Source organism: Bubalus kerabau, chromosome 14, assembly GCF_029407905.1.
Source record: "Bubalus kerabau isolate K-KA32 ecotype Philippines breed swamp buffalo chromosome 14, PCC_UOA_SB_1v2, whole genome shotgun sequence".
Lineage (NCBI taxonomy): Eukaryota > Metazoa > Chordata > Mammalia > Artiodactyla > Bovidae > Bubalus > Bubalus kerabau.
This window is the reverse complement of record NC_073637.1, coordinates 33,351,901-33,370,281: the sequence shown is the minus strand read 5'-3', so window position 1 is coordinate 33,370,281 and position 18,381 is coordinate 33,351,901. Positions and strand designations below refer to the sequence as shown.

General features: G+C 35.0%; 1 protein-coding gene across 19 annotated transcripts in view; it reads right to left on the bottom strand.

The window, feature by feature from the left end:
• Positions 1–18,381, bottom strand: part of CSPP1 (centrosome and spindle pole associated protein 1) — a 110,113-nt gene that overhangs the window by 62,069 nt on the left and 29,663 nt on the right. For 9 of the 19 annotated variants that reach the window (XM_055546178.1, XM_055546167.1, XM_055546180.1 and 6 more), the window contains exons 5-10: positions 18,177–18,257; positions 16,491–16,589; positions 15,342–15,784; positions 6,896–6,994; positions 5,693–5,763; positions 58–151 (exon numbers count right to left, since the gene is read on the bottom strand). In XM_055546178.1, coding sequence (XP_055402153.1) covers positions 58–151; positions 5,693–5,763; positions 6,896–6,994; positions 15,342–15,784; positions 16,491–16,589; positions 18,177–18,257 — 887 coding nt within the window. The remainder of the gene's footprint in view (positions 1–57; positions 152–5,692; positions 5,764–6,895; positions 6,995–15,341; positions 15,785–16,490; positions 16,590–18,176; positions 18,258–18,381) is intronic. The other 10 variants (XM_055546172.1, XM_055546183.1, XM_055546179.1 and 7 more) reach the window with 8 other exon arrangements.

The window sequence follows — 18,381 nt, the reverse complement described above, 5'->3', positions numbered from 1 at the left end:
ATTTTAAACAAACATTTAAATTCAAAACATCGTTGTTAAATGCAAACCTTTCATTACCGTCTCTTGTTCCTCTGTTGTTCAGCCATTTGTTCCAATAGTTCTTGTCTATATTTCTCTTTCCTTCTCTGAATAAGTTCTCGATCTTCACCCCCTAGAAAATGGTAAAAAAAAAAAAAAAAAGCAGTCTTAACTCTGAAGTAACACATGTAACTGCAAAGTCAATTTTTTAATTTTCATTGTAATTATATCAGAGTATAATTATTACATATGCAGCAAATATAGAAGGTAAAATCACATGTAACATTACCTATTCAATTTTAGTTTTATAATTTATGAATAACTACTATGTGTCAAACACAAGGCACATTACTCCTTCTCAAAATTCTACATTAGTCAAAAACTTTCTTAAATAAGAGAATAATTTCTATTCCCACTTTCCAAAAATCAGGATACTATCTCTACTAATATTTCTCACAAGCCCCTTAAATTTAACAAGTGTGTTCAAAATGGACATCACAAAAGCAACTGTCCCTTTGTTTTCTGTTAGCGGCCTAATAATCGAGCCTCAAAACATCACTATAACTTTGCTATCTCATTCTTTCTTATTTATTTCATGTGAGGCCCCTCTTCTCTACTGTTATGGCCATCAACCTTGGATAGGAACTCTATATTTTACCTGAATTGCAGCAATAACCTTTTAACTTGTCTCCACAACTTCTTCCCTCCCTAATACATCCAGCACACTTATATATGATTAACTGTCCTAAAGTACAACATTAATCATGATGACACCCTGCTCAAAAAATTTCAATGGTTATTTCAATTCTACAGAAAAAAAATATGTGAACCTTTTACTCTGGTATCACTCACATGAAAATCCAGTCATGCAAAATCTGGAAAACCACACAAATCACAGGATATCAAAAATGCAACTGAACCAGAAACTTCTCTACTACCTTAATTATTAGTTTCCTTTTGTCCATTAAGCACAGATGTCAGCAACACTGAAGCTCCCATAAGGTAATATAAATGTTAAGGTTAATAATAATGGTTTACAATCAAAGTAGATATGTCCATTCTGCTTCTGATCATGATGGAATTAACAAGCACAAAACTCAGCCTTCCATTAAAAAAAAAACATAATAAAACTAGGCAAAATATATGAAATAACTGTTTTTCAGACACTGGACAAGAGGTAGCACACAAGTGAAATACCTGAGAGAAGGTAAATAAATGTGAGCACCTTTCAAGCACCCTCCATTTCTGCCTGCGTGCAATCTTCATGGGTATAGGGAGGGAAAAAAATTTAACATGGGAAACAGTTAAATTGAGCAAATAAAGGTAAAAATTAGGAAAGCTAAAGTGGCTAGAAGTTTGGGCCAAAGATTCAAGAAGAAGCGTAAAAGGGCTTTGGAAATCTGTAAAGGGGTTCCTCTGAACTTTACTGTGAACTAGTCAGTGTATGCAGAGTGAAATTCCATTAGGCTGGGCAAAAAATTACGAAGAACCCATAAACTGAATTCACAGACCTCCCCCAATGAAGTGGGGAGAAATTTAAGCTCCAGCCAGCTAGATTGGAGTTCTTGGTGATCCTTTAAGAGTATTCAGGGAAGAGGAGCAAGCATGAAGGCTGAGCAATCTTCCTCGAGGGAAGGTTGCTCTTGATATTCCAGCTGAGTTTAAAATAAGGCCTCAGAGAGACTGGTCCTTAGGTAACAGAAAAACATGAATGTGGCAGACAAAGTTCTCAGACATATCTACATTCTTTCTCTGCCTTCTGGCGCGAACTTCCTGTACAAACCTTTCCCTGAGTGTGGCAGGACCAATGACTTGCTTCCAGCCAATGAATGTGGCAAAGGTGAAAGGAATCTGCAGATGTATTTAATTAAGGCACCAAATCAATTTTGAACTAATTAAAAGGGAGATGATCTTGGGTGGGTCTGACATAAGCAGATAAAAGTTCTCATTGAGTTCAGAGATTCTCCTTGGTGGCATGATAAAATGAGCAGTCTTGGAGGAAAAGACCAAGTGGCAAGAAATAGCAGACGGCCTCCAGGAACTGAGGACAGTGTCTAGCAGATACACAGGAAGAAGCCAGGGCCCTTAGTAATGCAGCCACATAAAAATGAATTGAGCCAAAAATCTGAAAGCGCTTCTTTCCCTATAGTTGAAAAACAGCCTGGCTGACACCTTATGAGATCCTGAGTGGAGGACCCAACAAAATTAATGTCACACAGAAACTCAGATGTGTGACATTTTGAGCCACTAAATCTTACTAATCTGTAATGCAACAATAGAAAAGCAATACAGTGACCCATAACCATTAGAAAAGTTAATCAGTTGAAAAAAAAATCACAGAAACAGAGATGATGGACCAATGAACAAAGATGTTAAAACAGCTACCAAAACTATGCCCAAATATTTAAGTGAAAATAGTAATAAGGATAAAATAAAACTATTATGAAGAACCAAATAGGGACTTCTGCTTAGAAAGTAGAAAGCCACAAGAGAACATTGTTCATACCCTACAATAGGAAACGGAGAAGGCAATGGCATCCCACTCCAGTACTCTTGCCTGGAAAATCCCACGGATGGAGGAGCCTGGTAGGCTGCAGTCCATGGGGTCGCGAAGACTCTGACACGACTGAGCGACTTCACTTTCACTTTTCACTTTCATGTATTGGAGCAGGAAATGGCAACCCACTCCAGTGTTCTTGCCTGGAGAATCCCAGGGACAGGGGAGCCTGGTAGGCTTCCGTCTATGGGGTCACACAGAGTCGGACACGACTGAAGCGACGCAGCAGCAGCAGCACAATAGGAACAAGCTCATCTACAAAATCGTAACTTTTAAAAAGCCCATCAGAGAGCTGAGGTTATAAGCAACCAGGTAAACTGAATTTCAAAGGGTATAAAAACCAATTCATAGAAAGATGGGACAAGACAAGTGTTTTACCTTTACCAGTGTATGGAGAAACGGGCAGCAGCCTTAACAGTAAGGAATCTGCCTACAATGCAGGACACCTGGGTTTGGTCCCTGGGTCAGGAAACTCCCCTGGAGAAGACAATGGCAACCCATACCAGTATTCCTGCCTGGAGAATTCCATGGACAGAGAAGCCTGGCAGGCTACAGTCCACAGGGTAGCGAAGAGTCAGAAATGACAGAGTGACTAATACTTTCACTTTAGAAGTAGGTAAAAAGAAAATAACTGAAATGGTAATGAATTCTTAAAGGTTTGTGTGGGGTTGGAGTAGCAGTGTAGCTTCTCTGAAAGCCCAAGACACAAGGGGAATCTGCACTCACTTGCTGCCTTCACCTGACGCTCATGAGAGGCTGGAGATGGGGCAACACAAGACACCTGGAAGACAGCATTCCAAGGCAAAATCAACCAACCAACCATTGCCCACATTCCAGACTCTTCTCTCATATACAGAAATCTATTGGTTGAAGGACAGAAAACCTTGGACCCAGAGTTCTGCCCTCATACAAAGCAAAGGTCTGCTACTGCTAGGGGAGAAGCAGGAAATTCTTACACAGAAGACCCTCCACAAACACAAAGGAGAGTTTGGCCACCACCCTGGGGAGAAGCAGAACACTAAGAAAGACTCATTGCTGAGAACCAAATACACAGGGCCAGCCTGGCATCAAGGAACAAGCTACAGCAAACCACTGCTGAGCAAGGAAAACTGGCGAGAGAGATCCTGTCTGTCAAGGGCATGGAGGAAACTGCAGAAGGTGCAGAAACACTGAGAAAATCCCTCCAGGCCCTACACTAAGAACAAGGTAGTCAGGAATTGAACTCTTCTCTCTAAATAAGTCATTAAAGATGTATAAGACACGAACATCACTATCAACCAAATGGCTTGACATTTATAAACTATTACACTCCACAAGCACACAATGCACATTCTTTCAAGTACACATTAAACACTCACCAAGACAGACCAAATTCTGAGCCACTGTTTAAAATTTTACTTAAAAAATTCAATTTTGAAATAACTGAAATTTAAAAATTATTTTCCCCACAAGGGAATTAAACAAGCAGTCAATGACAAAAAGACAGCAGGAAAATCCCCAAATAATGGAATTTAAAAACATACTTTTGAATGATCCATGATTCCATTATAAACCCCACAATATATTATTTTTGCTCTCAGCAGTCAACTGTCCTAATTCTTCAAAGAAAGCAAAATGCTCTAAACAAGATCCTTGGGGAAAAATTAAAGGAAGACAAATTCCAGCTCAAGAGAAATGAGAATACCGCAACGATCAGAGTCACCGCAAGTTGGAATGTACTGCCTCAGGGGAGAGTAAGTTCCCTAAGGGGACACACAAATATAGCTGGGGAAAAAAGATCCAACCATGTGGTAAATCACTGAATTAAATGAGCTTAATAGTCTAGTCCAAGCAACAGAGTCTATTATCAAATATCAATCTATAATTCCTGGATAGAATTAATGATAAATTCATACCATTCATCTTTAAAATTTTAGGGTATAGTAATCCATTTACTGATAAAATTGTCAGCGGGTTTCCAACACAAAAAAGCATTTCTCCAATTTTTATCATGTTTAACAAAAAAAGAATCCTAAGAAGGAAGCCATGACTCTGACTTATTGATAGGTTAAATTGGTCAATTCTCATTTAAAGACATTAGAATAAAACTCTGGGTATTATGCCATTTTTCTCATAATAGCCATTTCAAGGAAACAAAAGTGAGAATATCACATAAATATATATCTCTAAGCCAAAATTTGCTGGGAATTTTTGAAGGCAGGATTGCTGGGAGGAGAAGGGGACGACAGAGGATGAGATGGTTGGATGGCATCACCGACTTGATGAACATGAGTATGAGCAGGCTCTGGGGGTTGGTGACGGACAGAGAAGCCTGGTGTGCTGCAGTCCATGGGGTCGCAGAGTCGGACACGACTGAGCGACTGAACTGAAGCTAAAATTTAAATTACTGATTGATTTTAGGTTGAATGAATATAAATTGCATTCTTACACTCCAATTTCTTCATATACTTCACTGAAATAGAATCTCAGGCAATTTTTCTAACATATTTACACAAAGAACAGACCACTTTTCTACTTAAAAGTTACACACAGGAAATACTTTCTCTTCACACCCTTTCTGAAATTAAATGTAACAAGTTAATAGAACAAATCAACATGCTTAAGCAATGACCTTCATTTCTGACAAAATGAACAGAATATCTGGATTATAATCATTATTTGACCAAAATACTTTCTCAGAAACTAAATGGAAAGAACATGGGAAAGGATTTTATCAAGAGATTTCATTCAGGGGAGCTAAACTAAAATGTACGGCACTTTTGTGGTAGCTAAAGAAAAAGAATCAAGAAAAAAACTATTACGTATAAAAAAGAATATAAGAAACAGCAACACTACAATAAAGTGAAATATGAATTTTAAAGATTTTACTGAACTTAATACTTCATTTATCATCTACAGAAAGTTCATCACTAAATAAAAGCTATTTAGCTTTAAAATTATACACAGAGCTATATAATACATGCTAAATGTTTAGAATAGTGCCTATCACAGAGTAAGCACTAGAGAAATTTTTCTATTATTAGTAAGAGTGGTACTAATTACAACGCTGAGTTCTCACTAAAGACCTTTTATAAAACACTCCACAAAAATCTAATTAACTGGAGGGCATGTACACACCAAAGAGCATTCCCGCAAAAGGACTGCATGTCTCTCGATAAGTAGGTTTGGATGGTTCATTGTCTCGAGCACTAAAAACAAAAAAAAACAAAAAGAATCAAGACTCAAACAATTTTCAGGAAAAAAAAGTTAAAGTGAAATGTAGGTGTGAGTTATTGGCCTTTCAACATACTGTGGATATTACTAACATAACAGTTATTACATGTTTTTAAAACAAAGGTAAAATCACAGCATTTTATCTCTTTATACAGTGGGACTCCAAGGCATTCACATAAACATGTGACCTTTTTCTTCAGCCAGCTTCACTGACTCCAGATTCAGTCAGTGAAGGGTTTTTTAAAATAAAACCCTTTTTCATAAGAACAGTTACCCCAGTAAGGAAAATGAACGTCTAAGTACACATAAATAAATCCCCAAAAAAGAGGATGATATCTATTCCACCCACACTCTGAAAAGATCATCTTTAAAAGAAACTCTTTCCTTGAAAGACAGAATCAAGGGGGGAAAAAAAAGACAACTCTTTCAAAGTAAATTTAATTTGACTCAAATAGAAAATCCAAATACAGATAGACTCAAAATAGACAACTTTCCTGACACACAATATTATCTTCATTATACACTATAAATTCAGAACCACTTATGTACAACACAAGAAAGCCACCAAAAGATAAAAAACTATAGAAAAAGAACATGAATATAAAATGCATATAATTTCCTTTTTTACCCCAATATAACACAGTTATGTATGAGCACTGAATTTACAAAGTAAGCAAAAATGTTATCTACTCAATGTTGAAAATGATAGTTTTGAAAAGGAAACTCATATTACAAGAACATTTTCAATTTATTTCAAGTTATGTCCCCTCCATAACTCCAAGATAATTTAAATTGATCTTTGGCCCATTAAATTATATGCTTATTTTTCCTTTTGTTAGTTCAAATTTATAGATTTTATAATGATAGGACTCAGAACACCTTGGCACACTTTATAATCAAAACTTGCCCTTCAAGAGAATGCTGTAAAGTACCAAAAAGTTTCATATAACACAATTCTTCCCTCCCCCCTCTCCCCTAAATCCTCTCTCACTAATAAGCAAGGCTGTTAACATACTATACCTTTCTAGTTTTCCAGCAAACCAGTTTTAGCAGTTGCTGTTTTACAGTGCAGTGGCTGAAGGGCAGAATTTATATTACATACTATACCTTTGATTTCCAGCAGATGAAATTCGTATGTTTGACTGTTCTGTGACATCACCATCATACTCCATAGGAGGCTCATTGCCTCGTCTGTTCCCGTACATCCTTAAAAACATATTAGCTTATAGAGCTTGCTCCACATACAGTGGACTTCTCTTATCTTTCTTTGGTGATTTTACATTTGATGTTGGAAATATTAAAGGGAACAAAGCATTATAACGAAGTTTTACTGTAAATACATTTGAAAATTAACTCAAATGACATCTGACAATATGATCTGCTGGTTAATGAGACACTAAGAGTTTAGATTCAATAGTCTTTAAAACAAAGGGAGATCAGTTATAAATTATTTCAATATAACTTCTAGAAAATCTTAATATTAAAAATATGAAAATACTAATAAGACTTTTTCATTATTCAATTAGTCAAAGAGTATTTATTGAGCACCTACTACATGCCAAGTACTACTCCAGGCACTGAGTATGTGGACATGGTCCTTGCTCTCATGAAGATAAGTTAAATTTCAAAAATGAGATCTTTTTTTTACATCAGAATTCACAGATTCTGAGAATTATTTCACTGCATATACAAACCTTTTAACTTACAAATAAAGAAGCAGTCTTACTATGAAATTAAACCAAATATAGCAAGCCACAACATTTGCTAACACTGTAAATCACATGAAATACTAAGTAATACCCACAGGTGAATAGAGAACATTATAAGCAAACAGGCTGATACATGAGTAGAAAATGGTTAGGTCATTTTACTCACAATTTCATGAACAAGAAAAAGGAAGATTAGAATTTTTAAATTTATTTTCTTCTTAAGAATTCTTTCCAGAAAATAACTTTTAAGTGTTTTTTAATTTTTTATTTCCACTTGGCAAACAAGGATTCCTTGAGCTTAATTTCTCACATCAAGAAACCAACATGACTTTTCACACTAACCTTTATCAGCACCCATGAAAATCAGCATTTCATAAGTCATATTTCTTTGCATGGTTGTTAAACTATAATCTCTCTCATGAGGTCAACTGGTAAGAAATGTGATTATTAAAGTATTATTCAATATTTTAGGTGAATTTCATTATCATATTAAGAAAAACCAATTTTCAGAAGAAAAGGAAAGTTCTCCTCACTCTCCACAGAGCCAGCATGTAAAATCTTCTCTTTGTTTCCATTACACTTTTCAATATCCCCTGTGGAGGAAAGACTACCCAGAACTGTAACCTTACTATTATATGAACTGTGGCAGAACAGATATATGGCTTCCATTTTTCATCCACATCTAAAACAGAATCCTCCCCAATCCCTTTCAAAACACAATTTCAAATTATTTCAATTTATCACAACACAGCTGATTTTATATCTAAAGCCAAAGGACTCAAATCTCCCTTTTAAACTGACACATCAGTTTACTGTTATTCCTTACTTCTATCACTTAAAGAACAGGGATATATAAACTTTAAGTCAGCTTTGTAGTTAATAGTGCCAGGCAACCAGATTTAGTTATACTGCATCGATACAAACACATATGTGCAGAAAAGGGTAAACAGCAGGCCTGAGACCACCACCCTTAACAAAGGTCTGTTTGCAAGAATGGCCCTTAGGGGTACCTGGGAACACAGACTGTGGGAGGAGTCCACCATTCTCAGAACTGGCAGGTGTGACCCACTGTGCCTCAACTGTACAAGCAATAGAGTTTATGCTGAACTCCTTTCTTTCAGCAAGTGTAGAATTTGGGCACATGCTAGGAAAATGCCTACATGACCAGCCCCCAATAATAACATTGGGCAGTGAGTTTCTAATGCACTTTCTGGTAGACAACACTTCACCCCTGTTTTCACACTTTGATACTGCAGGAATTAAGCATGTCCTTGGCAGGGAACTCTTGGAAGTCTGCTCCTGGTTTCCTTCAGACTTTGTCCCATGCAATTTTTTCATTTGCTGATTTTACTGTGTATTCTTCCACTGTTAATAAACCACAGCCATGAACATAACTACATACACAAAGTGCTGTGAGTCCTAGTGAATTGCCAAACCTGGGGATGGTCTTACAAATCCACAACACAACCGACAAAAGTGAATTAGTTAACATGATAAAGCAGAGCATACACCAGTGAAAGTATTCAAATACAGAGACATTTAAAGTTACACATTTTAAAAGACATAACTTGGGATTAAATCAGAATTAAAGACTAAGACATACAAAAATTCTCTCTAAAATTTATTGAAAAGTTTGTGGCTTCCTGTGTTTTCAGTTGTCTAAAAACAACATTTGGACTTGTAATTGTGGCTTATCTTTATACAGTTGTCCCCAAAGTATGGGCTTCCCTGATGGCTCAGTGGGTAAAGAATCTCCCTGCAATGTAGGAGACACAGGAGACCTGAGTTTGATACCTGAGTCAGGTAGATCCCCTGGAGGAGGAAATGTCAACCCACTCCAGTATTCTTGCCTGAAGAATCCCATGGACAGAGGAGCCTGACTACAGTCCAGAGGGTTGCAAAGAGACACGACTGAGCAATTAAGCACACCCAAAGTATGTTATATTTAGCACATCTACAATATTTTATCAGCTCTTCAGTATATAGAAATGTATCTTAATAAAGCAAGCACCAAAAATGCAAAAAGAAATTTCAATCATTCTAAATTAAGAAATGATTTTATGTATGCATAAGGTCAAGGTCTCTACTAATTCTACAGCAAAACCATAAAGATTTCCTAACAAAATGACCATATGAAAGATACTTCAAAGTATACCCTTTCACTACATAAAAAAAATTAATTAAATCATAAAAGTCCCCTTCTGTCACTTATAATCATAATAAATTCAAGACTGGAAAAATATTTAAGAAGCCAAAAAAGAACAAATACATGCATTTCACTAAAATAATAAAAATCTTAAGACATCCTACTCAATTTTATGAAATGACTGATGACATGATTGTGCTTACTTTGTTAAATCAAGGAAAAACTACTTACAAATAGAGATTCATAAATATTTTTTAAAGTACTAATATAAGACTTTAAAAAAAAAAAAGCAAAGAAGCAAACAAAAAACCTAGAAAGCAACCTAACAAGCTGGGAAGTCAAATTATAGTTTGGAAAGTTAACCACCTTACTTATTACTAAAATGTCCCTATAATTATAATGGAATTTCTTTCATTTATTGAACTCTCCTTCATTTTTCCAATAAATGCAGCATTTAATCACTCTCAACTATCCCAGTGAGTTGGCTTTAACTGGTTTTCTGAGGCTCTCACAATTTATTTTTATTTTATTGAAGCAAATGAAGTCCCAAAACAGGGGAACTGGTGAGAGGCAGCAACACTTTCACCATTTGTATCTTCTTATCTCTTCAGCCCTCTTCACATTAAGGGGCAACTGACAGATGATAAAATCCACAAGTAATGAACTCATCAATCATCTAAGAACAGCCTAATTTTATTCAGATCCAGGGATTCCAGTTAGGGCCAGTAAGTTCCTTCTGTTTAGCTATAACTTGGGAGCCAGTTCCACATTAAAACCATCCCTGTGACCCAGAACTAATTTATCCAAATATTCTACCACCTTTGATCCACAGGTTCACTTACCACACCTCAAGCCACTGAGGTTTTTTCAGAAAGGCCCAGATCTCATAAAAGGAGAACTTTACTTCCTTTGACATATCAAATCAGATTTGATTGAGGGAATAAAATAATTACAAAATATTTCACCATCTTACTATCAAAAAAAGTTAAATCTATGCTAAATGGAAAAAGCTTTTTCTATTTCCTTGAAGACATGGGTCACTAATTCTAGGTAATTAGGTTCAAATTTCAAGGCCCAAAGAAAACAGGTATAGGCTAGAGGCCAAGTTTACTCTAAAAATTAACACATTTATCTTTTTAAAAATACTCTCTTACAGAAGAAAAAGCAAGTTGTTTAAAACCACAAGTATTTTCAGCTAAGTTAAATGTGAATGAACAATTTCTAACTGATAATAAAAAACATTTTTCATTAATAAATCACAGAATCAAAAAACCCCTTCAGGAATAAATTTACAATGTTTATGCTATCAAGAATGACATAAAATATTTACCACCTGTTGGTCCTGACACAGCTTACAGGGAGAAAGAATCAAGTTCCTCCTTACTTAAATCATAAAATTCATAATGGTTACACCACCTGTTTGTTTTCATGTAAAAAATTTCTCTAACGTGAATGAATTTTGCTAGGGGGACTCTCAACTATAGAAATTATAAGAAAACTACTGAGCTGTTAAATATTGGTCACTAGTTTTCTCCTTGTTTTCTGTTCTTTTCCAATTTTCATATTCACTTTAATTCAATAATGGGTTTTTCTAATATTGATCCCATCTTTAAAGTGGTGAAAATGACATAAAAATGGTCTTTCCAAATAAAAATGAAAAGTAACTAAGAAAAAAAAGTAATACCAAGTTTAATAAACTCATGTTCTAATAAGCTATTTCTCATTTATATTTTACATATTAAGCATGCACACTTAAGAGTGTCCCACACTAGGCAAGCACTTAGTCTATTGAGTCAGATTCTATTTCAGATTCTAATTTCACATGAAGCACAATTTCAGAATTTTCTTAAATGAAAATCACAATTACAAATTAACAAATTCAAGAGTTAAACTGCAAGTGCTAACTGCCTTAATCACATAAAAACTTTAAAAAAGAAACATTTTTAAGGCTAAAAATTTCCTTTACCCATTACATAAACATTGGTTGTAAAATAAAACATAATAAGGTAGTTAGTATATTAACTTCTACAGCTTAAGTTAATAAATAATAAAGACTAGGATGACTATCTTTTTTAAAAGCATGTAAAAGTTTCAAAGTATTATAAAACAGTATTATACTCAACTTCAGAAAGCTCCTAAAACATTATTAATTTACTTAAATTAGCAAATATGTATCAAACTACACACACATACACACGCACAGTACAACTGTCAAGCTAATGCTGTTACCTATTTTAAAACACTGTCAGTGATTGATTAATTTAAGAAAGTAAAATCATTCTTGGGCTTTATCTTCACATATTTAAAGTGAGGGAAATATTTTATTAATAAATACATAATGGTATATGGAAAAGTTAATAGGGTAATTAGAAAAGAACTAAGATTAAAAACCTAAAAATCAAAATCAAAACTAGAATTCACTGCATGTTGACTATTCAAAGGAAAAAAAAAAAGAACATGGGAAATTTAGAAGTATGAAGAAGAACTTTGTACTTCTCACAATCAGCAGTGATTATTTGTTTTCAACAACTTATGGTTAAGTAGACAGTAAACCAACTATATACTCCAATAAAATTAATTAAAAAAGAAAAGAAAATGACCTGCAGAGCCAAAAAATGATTACAATATATAGTCAGCCCTCTGTATCTGTGGGGGTTTCCCTGCTGGCTCAAACGGTGAAGAATCTGCCTGCAGTGCAGGAGATCCAGGTTCTGTCCCTGGGTCAGGAAGATCCCCTGGAAGAGGGAATGGCTTACTACTCAAGTATTCTTGTCTAGAGAATTCCATGGACAGAGGAGCCGGGCGGGCTCCAGTCCCTGGGGTCGCAAAGAGTCAGACACAACTGAGTAACTAACACTTTCACTTTCTCTATCTGTGGGTTCTGCAACTAATCTCAGATAGAAAGTATTTGAGGGAAAAAAAAATTCCAGAAAGTTTCAAAAGGCAAAACTTGAATTTCTTGCAAACAGGTAACTATTTCCATAGCAGTTACAACTATTCACATAACATTTACATTGTATTAGATATTATAAGTAAACTAGAGATGATTTAAAGCATAAGGGAAGATGTGCATAGATTATAAGGAAACACTACACCACTTTACCGAAGGGACTTGAGCATCCAAAGATTTTTATATCCCTGAGGGGTCCTGAAATGGATCCCCCTTGAATACCAAGGAACAACAGTTTTAAGAATAGTTAAAGCAAGAGACCAAATGATGGTACACATTTCTTTAGTCTCAAAAATTTCACTAACAAGCAGAGTAATTTTTCCTAGCAACCACTCTGCCTGAAAAAAATCTAGTGATTTCAACCTTTTTTTTTTTTGCTGGAAATAAGAAATCTACAAATCTGAAATACAGAAATTCAATTTTAACCTCAACTGCCAGTACTCTGCCTAGAAAATCCCATGGATGGAGGAGCCTGGTAGAGTCAGACATGACTGAGTGACTTCCCTTTCACTCTTCACTTTCATGCACTGGAGAAGGACATGGCAACCCACTCCAGTGTTCTTGCCTGGAGAATCCCAGGGACGGGGGAGCCTGGTGGGCTGCAGTCTATGGGGTTGCACAGAGTCAGACATGACTGAAGCAACTTAGCAGCAGCAGCAGCCATTGAGACATATGTGAAAAACCTTACATTTAGAGACGTAAAAGTTTACACAATAACAAAATGTGTAATAATGATTCACATTTTTAAGAAATATTGTTAAAAACATTAAAATGTATAACAGGAATTAGTCTCACTGACCTATATATTTAATCTAAACTACTCCTTGGGGAAGATTTTATATAGAAATTTCATTTCATTCATGGGATACATAAGAAAAAAGACTGCTCTCAAATAATTGGGCTGAAATAGATTTGTTAGTTCATGTAAAAATTATCACAAGGTATAATTATAAAAATAATAGACTAAAATATGTTAAAAACAAAACAACCATCATAATAAGTTTTTTGAAATTCCAATCTTAAAAGGTATACATTACATTACACTCTAAACATAAATTGACACCATAAGGAAAAAAAGTTCTCATGTTCAAGTTAAGGCAGTACCAAGAGTCCAAAAATATCTGTATTGCCCCAACTGAGACTTCCTGTAGTTCAGGCAGCCTTTGACGACCTCCAGATATAAACATTTTCAAATATAACATGTTACAGAATTTGGAGCATTTTCTGAAGTACAACTAGATCCAAACAAGAAATAAACTATAATTGGCATTACAAAATTCTAATCCTTCAATCAGATTACCTAAATCAAAGTGAATATGTTGTACAGCAGAAACCAACACAACCTAGTAAAGCAATTATCCTCCAACTAAAAAACTAAAAAAAAAAGAAAGACTGGATATTAGCAGAATGTAATAACTACAGAATAAAGAGCAGATGAGAAAGAACTGCAAAGGCTTTATATGATTATTAATAATTAGAATAATAATCATGCAGCATTATGTCTCAGAAATTTTTCTAAAATATTTAAAAAATAATCTGTTTGGATGGATGAATGAAACAAGTCCCATAAACTGTTCAATATTTACATTTAATCCCTACAGGTTACCTAGTCAATGAAAATATCAGATCCTATCATATTTCTATCTCCAAATCAAAAGTTAGATTAAAGCAAGCTTTGAGTATTAAGACAAATGACTTAATAAGACCCCATTGTAGCAATTAATAAATTACAAATAGTGTCACAGAAACAACATCCAAAGGAACTGAAAAGCACCTAAAAATCTGATCAAAAATAGTAAGTGCCATTTCACTTAAATAAATGTTCAATAAGTAACTTAAAAGCAAAAATGTTGATAAAAGTACTTAAGAGCATAGAAACATTAAAGGAATGAACTGTATTTCATCTATTTTAAAGTGCTCCCTCCCCCTCACCCACATTTTAACTTCTGAAACTCAAACAGCCTTGAATCTGGCTGTAAGTCAATTATTGCAGGGAGAAGTTATTTTTCTCATGCCAGTCACCATGGCACCCTAGGAGAATGAGATAACTGAATTCTCACCTCAGGGCTGTTTTGGACAATGCTGCTAAGTCACTTCAGTCCTGTCCGACTCTCTGTGACCCCATAGACGGCAGCCCGCTAGGCTCCTCTGTCCCTGGGATTCTCCAGGCAGGAACTCTGGAGTGGGTTGCCTTTTCCTTCTCCAATGCATAAAAGTGAAAAGTGAAAGTGAAGTCGCTCAGTCGTGTCCGACTCTTAGCGACCCCATGGACTGCAGCCTACCAGGCTCCTCCGTCCATGGGATTTTCCCAGCAAGAGTACTGGAGTGGGCTGCCATTGCCTTCTCCGGTTTTGGACAATACTGCACCATGAATTCAGACTGAAAACCTGAATCAGAACTGGCTTACAGTTCAAATTCTCAGGGAAGTTCTTTTTAACTCCCTCCACTCAGTGCCAAGGTTGAGAAGTGGAAGTTTATTTTCTGTCCTTTTCTGTGGGAAAGTTTATTTCCCTTTTCTGAAGTTGTAGCCTTTCAGTGTCCTAGCTTTTTAATTGGGTCTCTTTTTCCTTATCATGGGTTGTTTTCTTTGTTCTTCAGTGACACATAAATTATGGTATAAAACTGATAGCATCCTAAAATTAATCAAATATGTACATCAAATGAAATAGCATCTCTCTAACATAATGATAAAAAGTAACAAGAGTAATATTAAGCAAATAAAGAAAATAAAAATGAAGTTGTAAATACCTGTCTTTTGTATAAACTCTCAAAAGTCTTCTATCAAAATCACTTTCATATCTAAACCTCTCATCCATGTCTTCACTTACTTCTGGATCATAGCCTGGTCTGTAAGACTGTTTATCAAAAGCACGATCCTCATTAAACCTGTGAAATCTTCTATCTGGAATGTCAGTCTTGCTGTCAAACCTTTGATGTTTTTTACTGGAAACACCCACTTCTTCATCAGTCTTTTTAATGACTCTTCTATTGTTCCTTAATTCAATTTCATCATCTAATTTTCGGTACCTGTCCTCTTCTAGTCGTCTTTGATTTAGAAGTTCTTCATATACCTCTGAAGGAGTTAAGACATCTTTTCTAGGACCCTCTGAATTTTCGCAAGATGATTGTATTTGTGAAGGTAAATCAGGTTTAACCTGACTGATAGGTTTTTTACTTCTTTGATTCTTCTGCTGGTTAATTAAAAAAAGAAGAAAAAGATCTTCATGAGATGCTATCTTCTAAAAGGTAATTAAATTCTCAAATGATGCTTAAGCTATTTACCATCTCAACTCAAAGGCTTAATCACCCATAAGAAATATCTTTTCTTTAGGAAATAACCTTCAAGGAAGTGTTATCCTTTAATAAAACTTAATAAATACAAAATAAATAGACAACAATAATATGGATAGATGGTTACAAAAAGAGAAGATAAACTATCCCAAGGAGATTTTACACATATATTGGCAGTTAAATATTTGTTCAGAGTATTTCAAATTAAATGCCTTCTCAACACAGAGAATATAGGATGCAGTAAATTTTTCAACCACTCTTAAATTTGGTTATATTTCTTTACATATATATGTATATACATACATATAGCTAGAAATTTTTCAGTATAAAAAATCATTTAAAAATAAAATATAAACAAACATTACTTACAACCAATCTCTAAAATTAAATCCCCTCTATGAAGTTAAAGTTAAAAAGCAGAGTAAGTTCTTCAGTATGAGATAAAACCATTTACAAAATTAAATCTCTCTCCTGTGTTTAGTTCAGTTTGGCTTAACTTTTTAAATATTTATATAAAAACTAAGTGAAATGTTTAATAATATAAAAATATTTTCAAGTGAGTACAAATATTCAGCATGTAAAGATTTATTTAGAAGCAAAACCTACCTCAGTACTCTTTTCTACCTGTCTGAACTTTTCAGTGGATTCTTCCTTATCCCTGAGAAATTGATTGTATTCTTTGTTACGTTCAAGTTTCAACCTTTCCTTAAAATAGAAAATCAAAAGGCAATGTTAAAAAAAAAAAAAAGGCAATGCTAATTTCAACATTAGGAAAAAGTACCTAACAGTCAAATCAGACTTATACAATTCAGAGATCCTACTCAGTATCAAACTTTACTAATAATATCAAAGGCAGGAATAGTTGTAAGGCACAGGAGATGCAGGAAGATACCAGAGACCATCAGTGCAGTTCCCCTCGTCCATTCTGGCCACATTAAAATAAGGTTTACTATATGCTTAAGTTCCAATTAACACACGAGATCTCTAACATAAGGGCATGGCTTTGATTTTGAAACACTTACTTTTTTTTTTTTTTTTTGACTTAGATGACTTCTTAGGACCTGTGACCAGTAAGTCCCTGAATTCTAGGTTTGTTTTTACCAACAGCAATCCTAGAGAATCCTGGTGCACTCTGCCAAAAGCATTCATAAATAAATCTCTTCCACCAGGAAGTACATGAATGTGTTTGCCGTAGGTCTGTCATTAGCATGTTTCCAAGACTTGACCAGGCTACCTTTCTACTTTCATTCTCAAGGTTATCTCTTGCCTCTAATTCCTCATACTGCACCCTTGAAACACCTGCTTCTATCCATTTCCTTCCCAAGTTTAAGGAAAGATCTTCGTTCTATTTAAAACATACAAACATAAAATGATCATAGTAACTAAAGTGTTATAACATCAATGTTCTGTTGAAACATAAATATGTTGTATTAGGAAATGTTCTTAAGCCCCAATATCTTCAGCATCATTGAAATAGCACAATCTAAAAAAGTTTTGTAAGAAGTGAGGCTGTCTTTTGAAACTTACTGTCTATTTGCTTTATATATCATGATTCTGATCTAGCTTGGGAATCTGAATATCTGCAAGAGGAATACAGTGCTTAATCACTACCCCCTGTTAAGATAATATACATTTATTTGTGATAGGAACACATACTCAAATAGCCCAAAAGTCTCCTATATAAAAGCTCAGTATACTTTCATCCTGGAGAAGGCAATGGCACCCCACTCCAGTACTCTTGCCTGGAAAATCCCATGGACAGAGGAGCCTGGAAGGCTGCAGTCCATGGGGTTGCTGAGGGTTGGACACGACTGAGCAACTTCACTTTCACTTTTCACTGTCATGCATTGGAGAAGGAAATGGCAATCCACTCCAGTGTTCTTGCCTGGAGAATCCCAGGGATGGGGGAGCCTGATGGGCTGCCATCTATGGGGTTGCACAGAGTCGGACACGACTGAAGTGACTTAGTTAGCAGCATACTCTCATCCACTCATCTCACTGATAATTTTTTTCATATACCATAAACTTTATAGCTTAAAAACCAATGCTTTAAAAAATGAATTCTGAATATGCAGTTAATTAATATATTAAAGGAATATAGCATATTACATGGTTACAAATGTAACATTCCAAAACATTTTTTAAACAGCACTAGAGACTCAACAGATTTTGAAAAAAATCACATATGGAAAATGACGTAAACTTGTTTGCATTTAAATCAAGAATATGCTCTTTCATGATTTTGATGCCTCAAGAAACTGCTATCCTTAACAACTATTCCTATCCACCTACCTTAGCAGATAACCTCTCACCAATAGGAAGAGAAACTCCCAGAGTAGATGGATCTGTTTCACTCGTGGATAGAAAATTTTTCTGTATATAGACACACACATTAAAAAAATATATTACCTAACTGACTTTATAAAATGCTTCATAAATGTGCTTTACATTCTATTAATATAGTCTAAATTATTACATTATTCAGAGCAACAGAATG